General features: G+C 56.8%; 1 protein-coding gene across 3 annotated transcripts; it reads right to left on the bottom strand.

Annotated features, from left to right (window-relative positions):
* Window positions 1-1,655: 1,655 nt before the first annotated feature.
* Window positions 1,656-18,400, bottom strand: EPHB4 (EPH receptor B4). 3 transcript variants are annotated; one of them, XM_029221248.1, is made up of 17 exons: window positions 17,932-18,400; window positions 15,159-15,229; window positions 14,635-14,922; window positions 13,542-13,938; window positions 12,373-12,528; window positions 11,857-12,189; window positions 11,151-11,275; window positions 10,475-10,640; window positions 8,863-8,965; window positions 8,600-8,664; window positions 8,379-8,492; window positions 7,998-8,245; window positions 5,219-5,434; window positions 4,758-4,907; window positions 4,144-4,337; window positions 3,797-3,952; window positions 1,656-2,688 (listed from the first exon to the last, which is right to left on the bottom strand). In XM_029221248.1, exons 1-17 carry the CDS (start codon window positions 17,981-17,983, stop codon window positions 2,559-2,561), a joined length of 2,964 nt encoding a protein of 987 aa, XP_029077081.1. In that variant the 5' UTR covers window positions 17,984-18,400; the 3' UTR covers window positions 1,656-2,558. The 3 variants fall into 3 exon arrangements, 2 of the variants coding, with proteins under 2 accessions (XP_029077081.1, XP_029077082.1); XM_029221249.1 differs by having other exon boundaries at window positions 14,032-15,229; window positions 17,932-18,399; XR_003793240.1 differs by lacking the exon at window positions 1,656-2,688 and having other exon boundaries at window positions 3,847-3,952; window positions 4,053-4,337.
* Between the last annotated feature and the right edge of the window lie 3,570 nt (window positions 18,401-21,970).

Here is a 21,970-nt window from a genome sequence, read left to right as displayed (position 1 = left end):
GTCCTGGGGGAAGGGGTGGGACATCCTGCTTGGGCTCTAAGAAAAAGAAGGTTGTCAACTGGGGGTGCTCAGGATGTGGGACCCCCAAGGACAGGGGATGCCAAACAGGCAGGACCCTGGTTCTAGAAAGGAATCCTTCTGTGCTTGTCCTGCAAACGACCCCACAAGCCACCTTCATGTAAGGAAGCAAGACCCAAGTTGGCTGGGGAATGGGCTCCAAGGGAGGGGTGCCCCTGGCCAGGCCACCCAGCCCCTTAGCTGGGGGGAGCAGCTCACACTCTGGAGCTTGTGACAGGAAGGCTCAGGCATTCTGGAACTGGACTGGCCGTGCTTTAACCTGGGCATCACGGGGCTCCCGGCAGCATGCCTGCCTGCACTGAGCTCCCTTCTCCTGCTCTTTGAGCCTCTGCCTCTCTGTTCTTCATCTATATCCTGCCCCCTTGATCTCGGTTCCTCCCCTCACCCAGCTAAGGTCTCCTTATCTAGCCTGGATGTCTGGTTGGCAGCGAAGGAGGTGGCCTGGACCAGCATCCTCAAGATAGACTTCCTCCTTCCGGAAGTAGGGGGACCCAGACCCCCGCTGTCATCGGCAGGATGGACTCTCACCCACCCCCCTTTTAGGGGTACAACACCTGGGCCGTGTCATCGAGGGAGGGGACAGAGGATTCCAGAATATTATACTCCCGAAGGCAGTTGTAGAGGCAGGAAATTGGGGACAGGATCACTGCCGGAGGCTTCCTGGGCTGGGAGAGGCAGAGATTGTGATTTGGGGTCCTGTACTGACCCCAACACGACAACAGGGGTCAGCTGAGATGCAGAAATGGCAGGGCTGCACCAGCTTGACAAACCTGACCCGGTCCAGGGCTGCCCCTGCAGTTGTCCCCTGGGGCGGGCAGGCTGGGAAACCAAAGATGCTGAGAAAGACTTCAGGGCATTGACCCCCATCCTCATCTCATCTTCCTGTTTGGGAGGGAGAAGTTAGGGGAAGATACTCAGGTGGTTTCCCCTCCCTTCCCAAGAGGCTGGGAGAACCTGCCTGGGCAGCATCTTGAAAGGGGGAATTGTCCTCCCAACCCAGCGCAGCGTCTGTACACGTGTGTGTGTGTGTGTGTGTGTGTGTGTGTGTGTGTGTGTGTGTGTGTACTTGTGGGGGGTCCACGTCCTCCACTCCAGCCTCTGCCCCTCCTCCACAGCCAATGCAGACACTCCCCCCACATTGCCTCTAAACCAACCCCAGCTGTCAACATCTGGCCCACATCTGTCTCTTTCATGTGACTGGACCTCCACCCCAGATTCCCCCCTCCCCCCTTCACGGGGCTGTAGGGCCGGGCTCTGAGCTCAAGGCCTCCCCTGCCTCACAAAGCCCCCTGCCAGGGCTAGGGAACCAGGGCAGGGGAGGGAGGGCAACCCCATCCCGGAGGTGCCCCAGGCTATTGGCAGAGCCATCTGGAGCCGCCGATAACTATCTTCCACTGCCCCCACCCTACCACCTCAAACACACCGTGGGGCTGGGAACCAAGCACCCAGCCCCGTCTCCAGACCTCCGACCCCTCTCAGCCTGGCTCAAAAGCTCCTTCACACCAGTCCCCACCCTCCACAGAAGTCTATTCCCCCACCCACCCCACTCCCAATCATCCCCAGAGCCTGGACACTTTCCATTTTCTTTTATTTATACAAAACGTTTTAAATATAATTTAAGAACCCCTCCAAGCACCAGTGTCTGTCTCTTGTTTCTAACACCACTGCCCCCCACACCCCCTCATGGACACAGCTTAGGGGTACTTGGGGGGGCAGGGAAATGTCTGGGGTTGTGGTGTGACCAAGGCACTGTTCTGGAAACACACAACGATGGGTCCCTGTTTCAACTTGGGCAAAGGAGGCGATAAACAGTTCCCCTCTAACACAAAAAGTTACAAGGACGGTATAAAAAAAAAAAAAGGGAAGGAAAAATAAGACCGAAAACAAAAAATAAAACTCAAAAACCTTCAATATGAAGGCAGCAGATGGGGGAGGGGCATTTACAAGGGAAAACCGAATTCGGTGGAGACAGCAGCAAGGTTGGGACATCCACGTCCAATGATTTTGTCACTGGGCCGTGCCACCCCTTCCTGCCTCACGATTCGCAGGCTAGTCCCCCCTTCTCTTTGGTCTGCAGGGTCGCTGCCCTTCAAGGTGAGGAGGGGCACCTGGGGGCTCTAATTGGGGATCAGAGGGAGGCCGTGGGGATTGTGCCCAACCACCCCCGGGATGTTGGCAGATTCTGGGCACTTCTTTTCCTCTGGTCAGACCCAATCCCGAGGGAAGGGCTCCCACACCCTCAGTTTGGGGTTCCCCGCTTGGGGAGGGTCTGATTTCTACACTCCCATACGGCCGAATCCCCAAATCCCTTCTCTCCAGCTCCCCGCCCCCATGGGTTCAAAGTGCAATCCAGTGGGGCCCGGGGATGGGAGCCTCTTGGGTCCCCACCCGATTCTGCCCCAGGAATAAGGGGAGCGGTGTCCCCAGCGTGGGAGTCCCTGCCGCTCCAGAGCTGGGGGGGCCAGGCGAGGAGGCGCAGGTCAGTACTGGGGCGCTGGTGTCCCCGACCCTCCTGAGGCTCCAGGCTTGGCCTGGGACTTCATGTGCTGGACACTGGCCAGGATTTTTTTCTGATGCCCCGCCAGAGTGACTCCGATTCGGAGCAGGTCCCTGGGGAAGAATGAACGGCTAGGTGAGGCCACTGGGCTCCCGGGCGGCTCTCCTACCAAAACCCCATCCCCGCCTCAGGACTGTCCGCCAATCAGAATGGCCGGCGGGGAAGGGGGCTGACGTCAATAGTTGCCAGTCAGTTTCCAGAGGATTTAGGAGCCGCCACAGTTCTGCGCAGCCGCAGTAAGGAGCGGGGCTAGGTACCCGCGGGGGTCGAGATGCAGGAGGTGGGGCGGGCTGAGAGAGAGAGAGAGAGAGAGAGAGAGAGAGAGAGAGAGAGAGAAAGAGAAAGAGAAAGAAAGAGCTGGGTGGGTGGAGAGGAAGGGGCGGGAGAGGACAAAAACAAACTGCTCCCAGCCCCATCCTGATGCAGGGAGACGGGGATAAGGAAAAAAGAAGAGGTGAGAGAAATGGAGGGCAAGAGCTCGTGTCAGGGAACCCGTGTCAAGGCGAGGCTAGAGCAAGTCAGGGAGGAGATGCCCAGACCTGGTGGGGCAGACTGGCCCGGGACCTGCCTTCCAGGGAGAGGAAGGGCCTCCTGGACCCTCTGTGTCTGGGTTTATATTCCTTCTATTTCTGTGATTCAAACCTGGGGCAAGAAGAGTCGTTGGGAGAGAAATGCAAAGGCAGAAAGGAGGACCAGGGAGAGGCCAGCTAGGGAAAACCAGCATTTGGGAGGCGTTGGAATCATAAAACCATTTAACATTAAAGCTGGAAAGGCTCTCCAAAACCTAGTCCAACCTTCTCCTTTTATGGGTGGGAAAGCATCCAGAGTTGACACGTCGTTAATGTGAGAGCAGGGTCTGGAATGCAGACAGATGCACGAAGATACATACAGATTGCGAGGTGGGAGCGAGATGGCCCCGGGCTGAGATGGTGCAAGGGGGTGAGGCGCGCACAGCTGACCGGGAAGAATCCTGGGGCTCTCAGCCCCTGCAGCTGTTACTGCTTTGGCAGGGGAGGGGCTTTAGAAAACAGAGTCGGCACCAGGAGTTGACCCCAAAGGCCCCTGCTGAAACTGTGGGCCTGATTCTGGTCCCCAGGCACCACCCCTCCTGGCTGCTTGGCCCTCACCACTCCCCCACCTCCATCTCCTGCCATGACTTACTCAGTGGAGATCTGGCTGACCAGCTCGAAGGAGCCAAACCCAGCGGCTGCAAAACTTTCTTCGTATCTTCCCATCTTGATGGCTCGAAGCCACTCGCCCACAGAGCCAAAAGCTGAGTAGTGAGGCTGCCGCTGATCCAGGAGGGGGTGCGAGGCCCTGGGAGGCAAGGATGGGGAGGACACACTGAGAACCAGCCTGTCAGGGTAGGGACGTACAGCCCAGCCCTGGAGAGGTGGACAGGGACCATCCCACATACCACCAAAGGGATGGATACTTCTCAGGGGGAAGCGAGGTTCTCAGGGGATGGCAGAGTGCAGGAAAGAGGGCCCATCCACTGGGGTCCTCACCCGCCATTCTCGCGGGCCACGATTTTGAGGCTGGCAGGGTTCCGGATCATCTTGTCGAGGGCACTGACCACCTGGGGGAAGCGGGGCCGCGCGTTCCGGTCTTTCTGCCAACAGTCCAGCATAAGCTGATGCAGGGAGGTGGGGCAGTCTGGGGGCGGGGGCAACCGGTAGTCCTGTTCAATGGCATTGATCACCTGGAATGACAGGTAGAAGCACTGGGTGAGGACGTCAGGGAAAACGAGGCTGCCAAAGGACCCCAGGGAAATGGTGACTTAACAGATACTGGGATGGCTGCTATAGCACCCCCCAGAAGGGCAATTCTGGGGGGTGCTCCTGGCCAGGGCCGAGGCCACTGGCTGTGGCTCAACGTCCCAGAAGCGCTTGAGCTATGATCCAGACATGTAACTTCCCAAGGCTGCCCTCCATCACTGTGTCCTTCTGTGACCAGATAGGCTGTATTGAACTCTTGGATACAGAGATCAGCTCCTCACAGCGCCACCCTCACCTCAAGGACCAAGCAGTGATGAGCTCTCTGAGAACCAACCCCCCGCCCCCGCCACCGCCCCATATCCCAAGAGAGAGGACGTTCCAGGAAAGCTTGGTAGGACACTTACATCCTGATTGCTCATATCCCAGTATGGCCGTTCCCCAAATGACATGACCTCCCACATCACAATCCCATAGCTCCAGGCATCACTGGCAGATGTGAACTTCCGGAACGCAATGGCCTCAGGGGCTGTCCATCGGATGGGAATCTTTCCTCCCTAAAGATGGGGGAGGAAAAGGTGAGCTGAGGGACTCACAGGACTCAGGCATTCTGCCCCCCACCTTTGCGTTTCCCCCAGCTCAGACCTCCTTTCTTTCTGGGACCCAAACACCCAGCTCCCCGACTCTGTTCTTTTCCTAGACACCTGGTAGCCAGGTTCCTTAAGCTGCCCCCCCCTGCCCCCACAAGGTCTACTCTTATATCCTGTCTTGGACCAGAGCTGTCAAGCCCTCAGCCTCCCAACTTTCCAACCTGCCCTGCTCACCTGGCCCTAAGAACCTAGTTCATATGCCTGTGCCCCAGCCTCACCAGAGAGCTCGTGTAGGTGGGATCAGAAGAGTTCTCCTCCAGGAATCGGGAGAGGCCAAAGTCTGAAACCTTGCAGACGAGGTTGCTGTTGACCAAGATGTTGCGGGCAGCCAGGTCTCGGTGGACGTAGCTCATCTCAGCAAGGTACCGCATGCCTGAAGCGATGCCCCGTAACATGCCCACGAGCTGGATGACGGTGAACTGGCCGTCGTTCAGCTGGAGATGGACATGGCGGGGGCGTGGTTCGGACAGCTCACCCACCGCGCTCCCCCTTCCTTCCATGTTCTAAACAGTATTTGTCCCTCCCAGACCCAACTCACAGACCCACCTGTAGGACCGGCCTGCTGACATCCCAGGTAAACCACCCCCTTTCTTTAAAAAAAAAAAAAATTTTTTTAAATTTATTTTCTTATTTTTAAATTTTATTATTTGAAATCTATAGACGGTTTATTTTATTTTATTTTTTGGTCGTGCATGCGGGATCTTAGTTCCCCGACCAGGTATTGAACCCGGGCTCCCTGCATTGGGAGTGTGGAGTCTTAACCACTGGACCGCCAGGGAAGTCCCTCCCTCCTTTCTTTTACCCTGAGTTCTCTCAGCTCTTACTATGGTATCGTGACACAATGCTTGTAATTGTCCCACTTTCAAATATTTGCTTTCAGTCTCTCGTAATTAGATTATAAGGAGACATTTTAAGATTTTCTTCCATTTAACCTAGTACAGTGCTTTACATCCAGGAAATACTCGACAAATGCCTTTGATCTATGTTCTCTTTATTTGACAGCAACAGAGCGCTGACAGTTACGAGCGTGCTCTGAAGCCACCCTTCGACAGGTGGAGATGCATGCGTTGGTGCTGAACCTGCCACAGTCTCACTCAGCCCTCTTGGACCAACAGTATGCAGGATGCAAGAGCACAGTGAGGAATTGGGTGTGATCAGTGACCACAGCACCAAAACCAAGGTCTAAAGCCCGACCTTGAGCTTTATAGAGTTGCCTCTCAAAGGGTAAGCCAACCAGTCATGGACAGTTAACTCAGCCCACCTTCTGGGTTCAGCTAGCACGCAGGGGACCCTCGGCAGCCCTCCAGGGCCAGCAACACAGAGTTCAGAAACCGAATTCTGAATCCATCCTCCAAGCCTGCACCCACCCCACGCCTCACATCTCAGCTGGTGGACGCTCAGGGTAGAGACCTCGGAGTCTCCCGCATCCATGGCTTACAATCCATCAGCAAGTTCTGCTGACTGTGCCTCCAAAACCAACCACTTCTGCGCATTCACTGCAGCCCCCATGGCCTGAATGACGCCAGTGTTCGCATCGGCTCCTATCCCCCAGATCCGTCAGAGGGATCTCCTCAAATCACCTCCCTCTCCTGCTGAAAAGCTTCCCCTCAGACTTCTAATCACATCCAAATTTCTAAGGTCACGAGGCCCAGCCGCCAATCGCAACGTGATCCACTATCACTCCTCTGCTGACCTGGTTCAGCTCCACCAGCCTTTCTGCTTCTTCAACAGGCTGGGATCCCGCCCACTCTGGGTTGCTACTCTCTGCCCCCGACACGCTTCCCCCCATCTTCTCATGGCTGGCTTTCTCATCTACCCAAACATCATCTCTTCTAAGATAGACCCCCTTCCCTTTCCGGCAACCGGACAACGGAACAGACTCCCGTATCCACAAGGGAGGGTCAGACCATTCTGGCAGTGCTCCAGGGTCTGCCTCAGCATCCCTCGTGTTGGCAGCCGGGTAGCCTGTGTCTCCTGATGCGGTGCCACGGGAAGTACACGGCTCCCCCTGACGGAGGCTGGCCACAGACGTTTAATTTTGAACTTGGTACAACATTAATAGACATTGCTTCCCTTACAGGAAACACAGAGAAACAAGCTAGATGACCCCACAAGGAAGAATCCGATAAATCCCGAAGATAAGACATTCAAGTGGACAAGTGGCCCAGCCCTTCAGTGTATCGGAACCCCAACAAGGGACTGTCCTGGATGTAGAAAAGGCTCAAAACAATAACCACAGGTGCAATGCTTGATCCTGAACTGGATGCTGGGACATTTTGGGGACAACTAGAGAAATATGAGTATCAAGTTGGCATTAGGTGATACCAAGGAATTGTTGTAATTCTGTTAAACGCAATGTTACTTTGTTATGTAGAAAAACGTTTTGGGGACTTCCCTGGTGGTCCAGTGGTTAAGACGCCGCACTTCCACTGCAGGGGGAGCGGCTTCAATCCCGGGTCAGGGAAATTCTGCACGCCGCGTGAAGCGGCCAAAAAAAATAAAGTTTTGGTTTTTTACAGAAGATGCATAGGAAAGTTTAAAAAATAATAAAATTCATACAATTTTGTTAAGGTAGCAAAAATGAGCTCTTCTCTCTCATTTCTATGATCCTGTTTAATATTTTTCACATCTGAAATCATGTTTACTTTTTGTGAAACCTTGTTTGTACTTGTTAATCTTCAGTCTCCCCCATTACGCCACCAACTCTCCAAGAGCAGAGATGTTCACGGCTCTATCCCCCGAGGCCCAGTACAGTGGCTGGTACACAACGAGGCGCTCAGTAAATAACTGTCACGAGGACAGATGACAACCCCTCCACATCCCACGGTCAGCCGGCCCCGCAGGGAGACCAGTCCCAGGACTCAACCTTCCCTGGTGGAGAATGAAGGGTAGAGGGGCAGGGATGCAGGACCCACTGTCTGTCCCGGGTTCTGAGCTCCTTGGTTGCACTGCGGGAGCACAGGGTGGATGCGGAGAGCTGGGAGCAGGGGCTCTCACCCTCAGGAAGGAGTCCAGGGCGCCGTTCTCCATGAACTCGGTGAGAATCATGACGGGCACGCTGTTGGTAACCACGCCCTCCAGACGGATGATGTTGGGGTGCTCGAACTGGCCCATGATGGAGGCCTCGCTCAGGAACTCCCGCCGCTGCCGCTCCGTGTAGCCGCCCTTCAGGGTCTTGATGGCCACACAGCTCTCCTTCTTCCCTGGGGCCTTCAGCCGCCCCCGGCACACCTCCCCAAACTCGCCTTCAGGAAGGAAGCCGAGGGTCAGCTCTCCTGACCCGCCCCCCCCCCCCCCCGCCCCAACCCCAGGTACGGCCCTGCAGTCCCTCTCCCCACCCCTCCCCCCCACCCGGGCACCCAGGCATCTTCCTCTCACCTGCACCAATCACCTCTTCAATCTTGACATAGGAGACATCGATCTCTTTGGCAAACTCCCTCACAGCCTCATTAGGGTCTTCGTAAGTGAAGGGGTCAATGTAGACCTTAGTACCTGAGGAATCACGCGGGGCTTGTCAGCCACCACTGCATTCAGATGCCCTGGTCCCTGGCTCACAGCTCTCACCCCAGCCCTATCTCCTCCAGGATGGGCCTACCCACCGTGCCCAATGAGATACTGTCCGTGTTTGTCTGAGTATTCAGCTTCTCTCCCGTTGCTCTGCTTCCTGTAGCCGATGGGAAAGAAGAGGTAAACTGAGTCACGCATCTCGATGTTTCCAGAGGGGAAGGATGGGAATCAGAGAAGGTTCCAGGTGAAAACAGACTCCCGGGACATTGGGGGAGGCTCGCCCTGGAGCAGGAGGGCAGGTGGCCAGCTACACGGGGCTTTGCAGGGGCCTCCAGGTGCCCAGAGCCCTCCTCACCTGAGGCAAAGGACAGCGATGACGACGACCACGAGGACCAGCACCGCGCCCACGACCGCCGTGCCAGCAATCAGGGCCAGCTGCTCCCGCCAGCTCTCGTTCTCTGGAGAAGAACTGGTGATCAGGGGGACCCGGCGGGCCCGTGGGCTCCACTCAAGTCCCTCAGGGCAAGCAAAGAAGTTCCCCAGCCTTGGTGGGTTTGATTTTGTTCTGTTATAAATACTGGAAACCACAAAAAGTTCCACTTGAACAGAAGGTTCCAAAGGCTAAAAATGAAAAGGTTCGTAGCCAAAAAGTGGAAACAACCCAAATGTCCATCAACGGATGAATGGATAGATAAAATGTGCCACAGCCATTCAATGGAGTATTTTTCAGCCACGAGACGGAATGAAGTCCTGATATGTTCTACAGCACGGATGAACCTTGAAAACATCATGCCACGTAAAAGAAGCCAGTCCCAAAAGACCGTATCGTATGCCTGCATTTGTATGAAAGGTCCAGAACAGGCAAACTACAGACACAAAAAGTAGACTAGGCTTCCCTGTGGCGCAGTGGTTGAGAGTCCGCCTGCCGATGCAGGGGACGTGGGTTCGTGCCCCGGTCCGGGAAGATCCCACGTGCCGCGGAGCGGCTGGGCCCGTGAGCCGTGGCCGGTGAGCCTGCGCGTCCGGAGCCTGTGCTCCGCAACGGGAGAGGCCACAGCAGTGAGAGGCCCGCGTACCGCCAAAAAAAAAAAAAAGTAGACTAGTGTTTGCCAGGGGCTGGGAGGTAATGGAGGAGTTATGAGCATCTCTTTTTTGAGGTGCTGAAATGATCTAAAATTAATTGCGGTGATGGTTGCACAACTCTGTGAACATGTTATAAGTCAATGAATTATTTATACATTTTATTTTATTTTAAAATTTAATTATTTATTTATTTTTATTTTTGGCTGTGTTGGGTCTCTGTTTCTGTGCGAGGGCTTTCTCTAGTTGTGGCAAGTGGGGCCACTCTTCCTCGCAGTGCGCGGGCCTCTCACTATCGCAGCCTCTCTCGTTGCGGAGCACAGGCTCCAGACGCGCAGGCTCAGTAGTTGTGGCTCACGGGCCCAGTTGCTCTGCGGCATGTGGGATCCTCCCAGATCAGGACTCGAACCCGTGTCCCCTGAATTGGCAGGCAGATTCTCAACCACTGCGCCACCAGGGGAGCCCATGAATTATACATTTTAAATGGGTGAATCATGGTGTATGAGTCATATCTCAATAAAATGGTTAAAAAAATTCAAAGGTTTAGAAAACCACTGGGCCAGCATACAAAATCTATCATAGTGTCACCTCAGTTAATCCTTGGAGCCCTGTGAGAGAGGCCTCATATTTCCATTTTTTTGGATGAGAGAGCTGGGGCTCAGGGGTCAAGTTTTTGCTAAAGGTCACATAGCTGGAGAGCCGCTGAGCTGGCCTTCACACCCAGCTGTTGCTTTTGGTTTCTACATCTTATCCCCAGGCCAAAATGCATCGTGGTTGAGAGAAAGAGAAGCGTGGGGCTGTGGCTTTGGGGGTCCTGAGGGCAGAGCCAAGGCCTCCCGCCTGGTCAGATCAGCCAACTCCACCCGCATCCGGCTCCCCGGGCTCACCGTCCAGCTGGGTCTGGCTGTGGTGCTCCTGGCCGAAGGGCCCGTAGCCAGCCTCGGAGCGCGCCCGCACCTGGACCAGGTAGCTGGCTCCCCGCTTCAGTCCCCGCAGCTCTGCCCGGTTCTCCGATGTCTTCAGGAACCGCACACTGCTGGGGCCCTCTGCGCCCTGTTCAGGAGAGGGGACTGGCCGTGAGCCAGGGCCCCCAGATTCCACTGCTCTTTCTGCCTCCCCCCGCCCTGGGCCTGCATCCCTAGCATCTCTGTCCTGCTGAGTGGCAGGTGCGGCCTTTGTGCTCACTTATGTATGCACTGTGCCTTGTGTTATGCATTAATTATATCATTTAATCCTTGTAGCGCTTCTGTGGGATAGGTTCCCTTATCCTAAGCATTTTTGGGGGGTGGGGGGGCCTCGCCACGTGCCATGCGGGATCTTAGTTCCCTGACCAGGGATCGAACCCATGCCCCCTGCAGTGGAAGCACAGAGTCTTAACCACTGGACTGCCAGGGAAGTCCTATCCTAAGCATTTTACAATGAGGACATTAAGCTCAGAGAGGCCAAGGGGTTGACACAAGGTCACTTGGCTAGTACGTGGCAGAGGGCTGCAATTCAGGCGTCCTGGTCCCTGGAGCGGGTCCCACTGCCCACCCCCACCCCTGGGGCGGGGCCTGGTCTCACCTTCTCGTGATACTTGACCTCGTAGTCCAGCACTGCCCCGCTGGGTGCCCGGGGAACAGCCCATGCCAGGCTCAAGCTGCTGGGTGACGACCGAGTCACCCTGATGTCGGACACTGGGGGCGGCACTGCAAGAGACAGACGCCTTGGGGCCCTTGATCGTGGCAGGTCTGTCTCTCATCTTTCCCAGCTCCTCCTCTACTGGCCACACTTGTCTCGGTCCCCCAGCTGTTTCCGGAATTCCTTGTGGCTCTCTCTGCCCCGTCCTGAACTCTCCAGTCCACCTCTGCATCATTTTTTTTTTTTTTTTTTTTTTGCGGTATGCGGGCCTCTCACTGTTGTGGCCTCTCCCGTTGCGGAGCACAGGCTCCAGACACGCAGGCCCAGCGGCCATGGCCCACGGGCCCAGCCACTCCGCGGCATGCGGGATCCTCCCGGACCGGGGCACGAACCCACGTCCCCTGCATCGTCAGGCGGACTCTCAACCACTGTGCCACCAGGGAAGCCCCACCTTTGCATCTTTTTAATTCTCTTTCTGCCTCTTGCCCCAAAGGCCTTGACCCGCTATATTTCCTGGGGATCCCACTCCCCAGCTGCTGCCTTTTCCCCCTCAGGCCTTTAGACTGTCCATATCCCTCGCGAGCCATTCCCACCAACGCCTCTCCCATCCGACCACAGGCTGCCCCCTGCCCCCAGCCCCCAGTCTCACCCTCACGGTCAGTGGTGACATTTACAGCCTCAAATGGAACTGGCCCGCTGGCTAAGGAGGACACCCCGTTCACGGCGGTGACCTCGAAGGTATAGGTGAAGTCAGGACGCAACCCACGAATGGCCACCCAGGGCTCCATCAGGTCCCGGGGGCCGGGGTCGAAGGTCAGGTCTCCCCCGCAGGGCGTGCAGGAGCCGCCGGGGCGGCACTCCCGGCACCGGAGTGCATAGGTGAGGTCCTCTCGGCCTCCCGACTCGAGGGGGGCACTCCATTCCAGGCGCAGGGAAGAGCCGTTCAGGCGGGGAACCACGCTTCTCGGGGCAGACGGAGGGGCTGCAGGAGACCAGGACGTCAGACAGAGGCTGAGCAGACGGGCAGGGGACGGGCAGTGGGACAGACAGGCAGCCACACTGACGTCTTGTCTTGGCCGGGCACCAGGCCAGGGTCAAGAGGAGGAAGGTGTGGGAGGATGGGACTGGGGTCGGGGGTCCACCCCAGGGGTCACTGGCTACTTACTGGTACAGGGTGCACCTCGGGGGTCTGTGCGGGCCCTGAAGTACCCGATGCGACACTGGCAGACGGGCGAGCCAATGGTGTTGGAGTGGCTGTTGGCTGGGCACGGCTGGCAGGACCCCTCCCCAGACAGGGGCTTGAAGGTGCCCTGAGCACAGGCTGCGAGAAAGCGTCCATCAGAAACTTGTATCAGAGACATTCAGCAGTGCGGTGGGGGGGGATGGGGACCAAAAAAAGGACATTCGGCAGCTATTAAAGTTGTATGAGGTGCAAAAGGGAGAACAGGGAGGGAGAAGCTCAGAATCCGCACCTCTAAGAGAAGACCTCCCTCCAGACCAGGGGTCTGAACCCTGACGTGTACCCCCGGCCACTCCACGGCAGCCTGGTGAAACCCAGACCCCTGCTCCGAGGAATGATTTTAAATGCACACCACAAAATACAGATTACCAAGAAAACCAAATAACTAAAAATACAGTGATCAAAACATGAAGAAACTTTGCAACACAGCAACGTGTGTGTTTCTGTACTAACAAGGTACAGCGGCAAGGCTGACAGGCGAGGAAATACTGAAGTCACCATGAGCGAAAAACATTTTGCTAGTCTTGCGTCATCTTTAATGGGCTGTGAAAACACCCAGGATTTGAATGGGGCCCAAGTCTCAGGTCCTGCTCAACCGCTGGGCTGTGGCTGACACTCCATAAGAGGAGTGGCCAATTTCAGGTAAAGATGAGTGCAAAGAAGTGGTCATTTTTTTTCCCTTCCACCAAAGTTCACAGATTCCCCTACATTCTATCTACAAAACCCAGGTTAAGAAATTCTGCTCTGGAGAAAAGGCTATGTGAGAATTCAATATCAGTAAATTAGACGAAACCATAATGAAAAAGACTACAGACCGTGAAGCCTTTGTCCTCTGAGTCCAATAAGGTCCCCCAGCCCTGAGGACAGTCCCACAGCCCAGAAAGGAACTGGACATAGATAGAAGGAGAGTGTGGAAATGATGGAGAGCTCAGAACTGTGCTGGGGGCCCTGAAAACACACCCTCCAGTAACTGAGTGCCCAGGAGAATAAAGAACTTTTAAAACGGAAATTTAAGAAGTGGATCCAAGAGCAGGGTACCAGCCAGGCCTCCTGCAGACATGGGCAAGCTTTGCGGGGGAAGTGCTGGCCCTCACCTCGGCACCTGGTATTCCCCTCGGCGGCCTCAAACCCTGGAGCGCAGCTGCAGCCCGTGACCGGCTGCCCAGCCCACTGGCCATCCTCCCGGCAGTAGAGGCTCGGGCTGGGGCCAGGGGCGGGCACGGCATCGGCCACGCAGCTCCCCGCCACGGGCACCACCAGCTCACGAGGCACGGTCTCCGGGAAGCAGGTGAGGTTCACGGTCAGCTGGGCGCACTTCTTATAGAAGAGGTGCAGGGACAGCAGGGCCATGCAGGCGCCCTGGTCCTGGAAGGCCAGATAGAAGCCGGCCTTGGTGAGCGGGCCCAGACGCAGCGTCTTGACGTTCACCTTCCCGGTGGCCTCGGCCCCGGGGCGCTTCCGGGTCAGGTGCTCAGCAGCAACTGTGTCCACCTGCCAGGTTGGGGAAGAGACTCACTGCCGCTGTCCTCCACTCCCCCAGGACCCCGCTGGACTGTCTTCTTCCCAGCTCACCCTCTCCCTGACCTGCCTGGCTCCTGTTCCAGAACCTTCTCTCCACCGTTCCCAACGTACGCTTTCCTGCAGGCCCCAACATTGTCCGTTAACACCCGCCGAGCTCCTATGGTGCATCCAGCCACTGTCCCGCACCCCCTTTCTGTGCATTCACTCATCCTACAGACACTTATCAACACCCACGCTGTACCAGGCCCTGGACTCCACGCCAAGGAGCCAGAGATGAAGGCAACGCTGATGAGCTAATGATAAATTAAAAGTATGATGAGTGCTACGGCAGGCGGGACCCCAGGGCAGGGCACATGAGCAAAGGCGTCCCGGGGGGCACCTCGGAGCTGGAAGTTACAAGGCGAGGAGCTGGGTGGGAGAGGCAGAGAGAAGGCATTCTAGGGTGAGGCATAAGCTGGTGCAAAGGCAGGGGGGCTGTAAAGGGGCAAAGTGTACTCAGAGAATGGGGAAGTGTAGGGGGGCCCCAGCACATGGAGTAGAGCGGCTGTTCCACCTAGCAGGCCACCCTCTTCCCTCCTCAGACCCGGGCCTCTTGCTTCTCGCCCCCAGCACCTCTAGACCACAGGCCGGCCCCAGACCCCACCTTGGCCTGGGGCACCTGGGTACCTTGATGTAGGGGTTCTCCATCCAGGCTGGCGTGTGGGCCGTGGCCGTGTCCGCGTCGCTCTCAAAGTAGAAGACGGTGAAGGTCTCCTTGCAGGAGCGGCCAGCCCGTGGCAGGGAGACGCACTCCAGCATGGTGAAGCGCAGCGTGGCATACACGTGCACGGCGCCCCGGCGGGGCACCCAGCCCGTGCGCAGCCAGTGGGCCAGGCCCGGGGCCCGCTGCACGTCACACACCTCGTAGGTCCGAACACTGTGCTGTTCCTCATCCAGGCCGCTCAGCTCCTCCCACTGCGGGGAGAAGGGAGCTCAGCCTGGGGGCTGCTAAGTGGGTGGGTGAAGGTCAGTGCCATAAAGCCACGAGGGGCTGGGGGGACCCCTGGAGAGCAAGGGCTCAGAGGATACCTGCTTCGGCTGCTGCGATGGCTGTGTGTGTGTGTGTGTGTGTGTGTGTGTGTGTGTGGCCTGGGAAGCAGGAGCACAGGTGGACCCCCTGCCTCGGTTTCTCTCCAAGCCCCAGCTCTTACCTGTCCCTCCACCTGAGGGAATGTCACCCACTTCAGATCGGCAGTTTCCAGTTTTGTGTTCAGTAGGGTCTCTACGACAGACAGACAGACAGACACAGTCAGTGAGCGCTTGGGAGAGACACCAGGAAGCCCAGACCCCTGGGAGCTGAGACAGACAGGCCGAGGAGGGGAGCGAGCCCTGCCCTCTGCCCCCCCAGCAAGCCCAGATTCCCAGCCTCTTTTCTGAGTGCCAGCCCCGCCCCTGACAGCTGACAGGCACGGAGCTGACCTTCGGGACTCCCAGATCTAGGCCTCTGTGAACTGCTGTGCCCCAGAGGAGAAGGGGGGACACAGATGCTGAAAGGGGAAAAAGGCAAACAGCTCAGAAAGGGCTAAGCTAGAGCCCAGACCTGACCCTGACCCCGAGGTGGGATACAGGGACACCCCTCCCACCAGGGCCTGCCTCAGCCTCTGCAGTCCGTTCCCAAATCCAAAGGACGTGCTGCCTCCGTCCCCACCCCCCTTCAGACCAAACACCCCAGCCCTTCAGATCCTTGAAGGTGGTGCTGACCTCCTGAGGCCCAGCCCTGACCCCCCATTCCCTCCCCACCAGCTAGCTGCCCTCGGAGGAGGAAGTGCTGGAGGCCAGGACGCTTGGGTTCCTGCCCTTGGCCCCTGTGTGCAGAGGCCTCACATCTGGATTTGGTTATGGGAAGGAAAAGGGGAGGAGATTTTAGGGGTGTGTGTATGGGGGGGTGAGCACACCTGGCTCTGCTCCGGCCTCTCTCTGGGGAGGAGAGGGGCGCGGCTCTGGCGGAAGGTGGGGATTAGGAGAAACTGCACAGCCGCCCCCCGCCCCCCGCCCCCAGCTGAGGAGGGGGGGAAGGAGGGTAGGGGAATCCCCTCGGAGATTTGTGGGTGGGGTGCTACAGGCCTGCCCTGGGAGGAGCCGAGAGGGGGCCCCCAGGGGAGCCAGCAGCACACCTGGGACCAGGGCCCCCCTCCCTGGTGGGAGCTGCAGGAGAGAAGGGAAGGCAGGTGGGCAGGCAGCCTCCTCCCAGGGACCAGGTGATGTCCACGGAGGGCAAGGGGTCAGGCGGGACCCCGGCCAGGCAGCTGGGGGGTAAGGCCTGGGCCCCCATGGGTGGCGGGAGACAGCCCAGCACGCTGGGGACAGGATGCCCGGGTTCTGGGAAGGGGGCGGATAGAGGCTGCCGTCTCCACCCTCCATTGTTCCAGACTTGATAGTGTTTTCCTGTCTCCAATTTATACACTGTCTCTGTTTCAGGCTGTCCCGGGCGCTCTGAGCGGCTCACTTTCTCTCACCCTCTCTCTTTGATCTGTCACTTCTTTTGCCTCCCACCTCTCTCTCCCGCTCTCCATCCACCTCCATTTCTCTTTCTGACTGTCACTCTGCTTTCTGCCTCCCACCTTTCACCATCCCTGGGGCACAGAGCCTTGGATAAAAGACTGAACTCTTGTCTCAGTCTCCTCATCTGTAAAATGGGAGCAACAATACATCCCACCCACAGGGTTGTTGGAACCATGAAAACATAAAGCACTCAGCATGGGCCTCGGGCCCGGAAAGCACTGAGGTAATAGAAATTAGAAGTTACTCCCTGTTCCTCTTTGCATCTTTCTTTCTCTCTCACCACACATCATCCCAATGGGTTTTCTCCCTGCTTTACTTTCCCCTCTCTCTCCCACAGTTCTTTCCCCATCTTTCCCCGAGCCCAGCAAGTCTCTCCTCTTCCCCCACACCCAGCCTTTGATCCCCAGCCCAGAGCAGCACTGCCCAGCCTGGGGGAGAGGGGTTTCTAACTGCCTTTGATTCCTTCTCCTCAGTAGCCCCCCATGGCCCACTCCCCAGAGACCCCTTTGATTCCAGGCAGTGAAGGAGGGGAAGGAGGCAGCTCATTGAAAGGAGATTAGGGCCATGGGAGGAGGGTTTACAGAGCTCTTGGCTCCCCCTCTAGGGGTTGGGGGGAGGGCAGAGACTCATGGATAAAGTAACATTTTGGCTGGGGTGGGGGGATGCAGAAAAATTAGAAGTTTAAGAGAGACAAGTAGACAGCAGTTAAGCTGAGTTCAGGGGACACGGTCCCCTGTGTAGGGCTGTGTAGGTCAGTTTCTGCCGGCCTAGGGTTAGAGGAAAGGACTCTGGTGGGACTGGGGCAGGGTCTAGACTGCATTTAAAGGGCTGGGGTGCAGCTTGGGGAAACCAGGGAAGGGGCCTCCCTGGCGCAGGGGCCGTGGCTTTGGGAGAGATTTGGAGGTTTGGAGTGTGAGTGCAGAAGGTGGCCATCCCCACGGCGGTGTGTGGAACTGTAGGGTCAAGGTGTGAATGCTCCGGAATGGGGGGGCGGGGATAGTTTTATGGGCTAGCACAAAGTTCTGCCTTGTCTTCTTGTTCCTCCAGAAATGTTTCCTCCTGTTTGGCAGAGGTGGGAGGAGGGGACAGAAACTTTGGAGAGAGTTTTGAAGACTGGAGTAGAAAATTGGAGAGAAAAGGAAAGGCTGCCAAGGGCGTCTGGAGTCAGGAGTAAGAGTGTGGGGAGCCGGGACCGGGGCATGTCCCGGGACAGAGCTCGCCTCCATCTCTTTCCCAAACAAAAGAAAACTCCACTCCCCGCTGGGCCGCCTCCTCCCCGCCCCCCTCCCGGGCTAGCACTATTGGTCCGGACTGTTCGCTGTTGGGGTGCCGGGTTTGGGGGAGACAGATGTCGGCCCTTCCACCCCGAGGCCCATCTTCGGGGGGCCCCAGAAGTGGCGGGGTGACTCCAAGGAAACTCACCTTCTAAAGCGGCTACAAGCGAAGCCCAGCAGAGCAGAGCCCGGAGCTCCATGGCGCCGCCTCACTCTGGTTGGATCGGATCCGAGTTTGGGGGGCGCTAGCCCCCCCAGGTCTAAACCCCCCCTCCCGAGCGGGTGGACGTCGACTCCCCGCGCTGAACTCGGTCGGGGCCCTCAGCGCGGGCCCATGCGGGCGCGCCGGGCACCCGGTGGCGGCGCCCAGGTGTGGCCCCGCGTCCCAGCCGCGCGCGCAGACGGGAGGTCGGGGGCGTCCTGGCAGCGGCCGCGCCGGGAGCGAGCAGAGCAAGACGTGGCTGGAGTCGGGGTCCCTCCGGGGCCTCGGGGTCCCGCCCCGGGTGGCTGGGGGTGGGCCGGCCGCTCGCGCTCTCCCCCCCTCCCTGGAGTGGCGCTGCTCGCGCCGCCAGGCTGAGCGCGCTCCGCGCCGGCAGGGAGTGTGGGAGCGGAGCGGGGACGGGAGCGGGAGGGAGGGGACTGCGGCGCGGGGCCGAGCAGGCTGGGCTGGGCCGGGCGGCGCCTGGCCGGGGAGGGAGGGGCGCGCGGGGGGCGGGGGGAGTTACCCCCCAGCCCGGGCGAGGCGAGGGGGCCGGGGCGTGCTGATTGGAGCGCGCGCTGCTGAATAATTCATGAGGGAAGCGGAGCGGGGCGTCGAGCTGAGCAGGTCGGGAAGTTGGGAGAAAGTTTGGAGAAGGGGGAGGGGCGGCGGGTGCGGAGCCCGGGGACCGCCCAGACCTGCCCCGTGGCCGTGCGCCCCTGATCCGGACCGCGCGTGTCGGGGCCGGAGCCCAGGAACCCCCGGGTCAGGTCCGAGCCCGGCAGACACCAGGGAGCAGAGAAACACACGCCGCAGCATGGAGGGCCGCACGCTCGAAGCCCTATCCGATCTTCCTGCGGACTTCGGATTCCCACCACCTCCTGGTTGGCGCAGGGGACCGTGTTTGGGGGAAATTTTTAAAGATGGAGGGTGGCCCAGCGGGCCCCAAGGCAGAGGTCTCAGCTTAGATACGCCTGGAGCGAACGTTCACACAATCATTCAACAAACATTAAGTATTGGGGACCTACTGTGCGCGCAACGCAGCGCTGAAAAATGTGCGGAGGAAGAGGGGCACCTGGGTTGAGATGGGGAGTGTAGAAAATCGAGGAAGCAAGGGTAAGTAAAAGGTAGTTGCGTCCGAGAGAGTGAGGGGCCCAGACGGATTCCCAGATCATGGTCCTCACTCTCACCGTCGCGATTAGGAGGGCTCCGCGACACCCTCAGTCCTGACCCCTGGGGCTCGGGCCGGGGCTGCTGCTGTCTGTCTTTCCTAAGGCTGTTTCCTGTCGGGCTCCTGGGGGCCCTCGGCATGGCTGGGAGGGCCTTTCCTCTCGTCGCCATCCACCCCCTACCAAATCTCATCAGTTAGAGGGGAGGGTCCAGGAAAGCAGCTCCTCCCAGAAGAGCTGGAAGGAAAGAGCTTAGACTCAGAAGGTATTTAAGGGGGGCCGAGTACAGAGGAGCTGAGCAGCCGAGAGAGGGAAAGAGGAGTCCTTGGTGCTTGGGGGGTTGCCAAGCCCCTCTAACCCACAGCGAGGACAGCTAGGCCTGCAGTGACCTCTTGTCCCAGCGCACTTATCTTGCTGCCACAAGTGGTGCTCCCCACACCCTTGCCCTTCCTCGTAGCCCTGCCTGGGTCCTGCTCCGGGGTGGGGGTGGGGGGTCACAGGGGGCAGGAAACAGCCAGCTTGGCTGGAGCCAGGCAGACCAGGCCAGGGCTGGGAATTCCCTCCTCCCTCCCCGATCCAAGCCCAGTATCCCTTGTTCAGTTTCTCCTCCAGGCTATCCATCTCCTGCGGACGCACCTTCCCCTGCTCTCACTCTGCACTCATTCTCTAGCCTCTAAGAGTTATGACTGTGTCTCCTCCTGGGCCCTGCCCTCAACCCCACCTCAGGCTCTTGGTTGCTTGAATTGTCTCCTTTGATGGGGGATGCAGTTCATCATCATGGTTGGGTGGGGGGGAGTCGGTGCATGGCCAGAATGGAAGAGAAACCCAGGTGCACAGAGAAATGAGGCTGGGTGGAGCAAGGGGCTGATGAGACTGGAGGGGTGAAGAGATACAACAGCTCACCGCAGATTCAAACCCTGTATTTCTGACCCCCTGAGCACCAGGACTCCCTCAGCTAGAGCGAGCAAAGCACCACAGCTAAGAAAATACCCAGTTGATCCCCCATCATAGGTCATCAGCCCCCATCCCCCAGCAGGTAATTCAGTTCCTAATATCTAGTGTACACCAAACAAGGAATGATTAAAATGAAACCTTTATTGAACATCTACTGTGTGCCAGGTGATCACCGTGCCAGTTTGCAAGATTTGTAAAACAGGGCTTCTCACCTCCAAGGTCTATACTCTGGTGGAAATACCATTATTTCCCTCTTCCATGGAGATGATAGCTGAGATTTTTCACTCCTATCATCAAAAATCATCCTCGGTCTCTCCTGGGGGTGTGAGGTCATTTCCTCCACCCTTGGACCACTTCGCAGGCAAGCTAATTCAGTATCCACTGAGTGTCAGGCGAGCATCCATGTCACTACCTGGTTTGATGCTTGCTCCACAGACCCAAACAAATCTCGAGCCCTCCTTCCTTCATTATTAGAGCACTTAGAGTACTTCACTGTCCTCCCAGCCCAAATATGTGGCTGTCATCCCTGTTCCCTGTCCATGATCAATATATTGCTGTGGCAGTGCCTGTGTGGAGCACACCTCTCCCCCAGCAGCTGGTAGGGTTTTCGCTTTGCTATCCACCTGGTTACAATTGTTTGGAGTGGGCTTGGAGTTCGGACTTTTTTCTATATGTAATAAACAAACAACAAACAAATCACCCCTTTCACCATCAGTTGTAGAAATCATCACTCCTTTTCCCATATCCAAGTTCCCCTTGTAAGGCCCACCTGACCCTGTCAAGTCTAGAGTTAAGTTTACCTGGGAGCTCAGCAAGTTTAAATTTAGGCACCCCTCACCTTCCAGGCTCCTCCCACCACCCTGGTTAATGAGTGCCATCAATTTAAACAGTTTTCAAGGTGACTCACAATAGGAGAATGTTTGAAATGGCCCCAAATCTCACACCTCTTACACGAAAGGAATTTGATAGAGATTCTGACAGTACCAATAATAAGCTGTAAAGCTCAATGAGGTTTTTATAAACTCAACAATGGAAGAAAAAAAACTGAATTGGCCATACTAGAGAAAGACAAAGAGAATAGAAAATAATATTGTAAAGTCATTATCATATGAAGAGGTGGTCAGAGTTCGTATCTAAGAAAAAGGACATGAAATTATTATAGCGATGTGTTGGCAGCTATTAACTACAAATATTTCTAGATTTTGTAATATTTATGGTGTTTTATCACCTTAACATTGCAACTGGTTGTGATTTCTCAATCTAGGTAAACATTAACTTTTACACCTCATTTTATATTCATGGTTTTGTTTTTGTTTTCTTAAGGAGGGTTCCCCCAAATTGTAAAAACATCAGGACCGGGCTTCCCTGGTGGCTCAGTAGTTAAGAATCCGCCTGCTGATGCAGGGGACATGGGTTCGAGCCCTGGTCCGGTAAGATCCCACATGCCTCGGAGCAGCTAAGCCTGTGCGCCACAACTACTGAGCCTGTGCTCCAGAGCCCGCGAGGCACAACTCCTGAAGCCCGGGCGCCTAGAGCCTGTGCTCTGCAACAAGAGAAGCCACCGCAATGAGAAGCCCGCGCACTGCAACAAAGACCCAACGCAGCCAAAAATAAATAAAGTAAATAAATTAAACAAACAAAAGCATCAGGACCCAAAAAACCTGAATCCACTGCTCCTATGACCCCCACAAACCTTCCTGAACTCACCATATGCAAAGTTGTAATAGACACATGCCTTAATTTATTAGTGATTGTATATTTGCTTGTATGTGGCTCTAAGCTTCATGAAAGCAGGTGCAACATACGTTGTGTTCAGTGCTTTAAGTCCCATGCAAGGCTTTCTCATAGTAAATGCTCAATAAATA

Source organism: Monodon monoceros, unplaced genomic scaffold (assembly GCF_005190385.1).
Source record: "Monodon monoceros isolate NGI ecotype Baffin Bay Population unplaced genomic scaffold, NGI_Narwhal_1 Super_Scaffold_13, whole genome shotgun sequence".
NCBI lineage: Eukaryota > Metazoa > Chordata > Mammalia > Artiodactyla > Monodontidae > Monodon > Monodon monoceros.
Note: the sequence above shows the minus strand (reverse complement) of the source record. Positions and strands in the feature narration are given on the sequence as shown.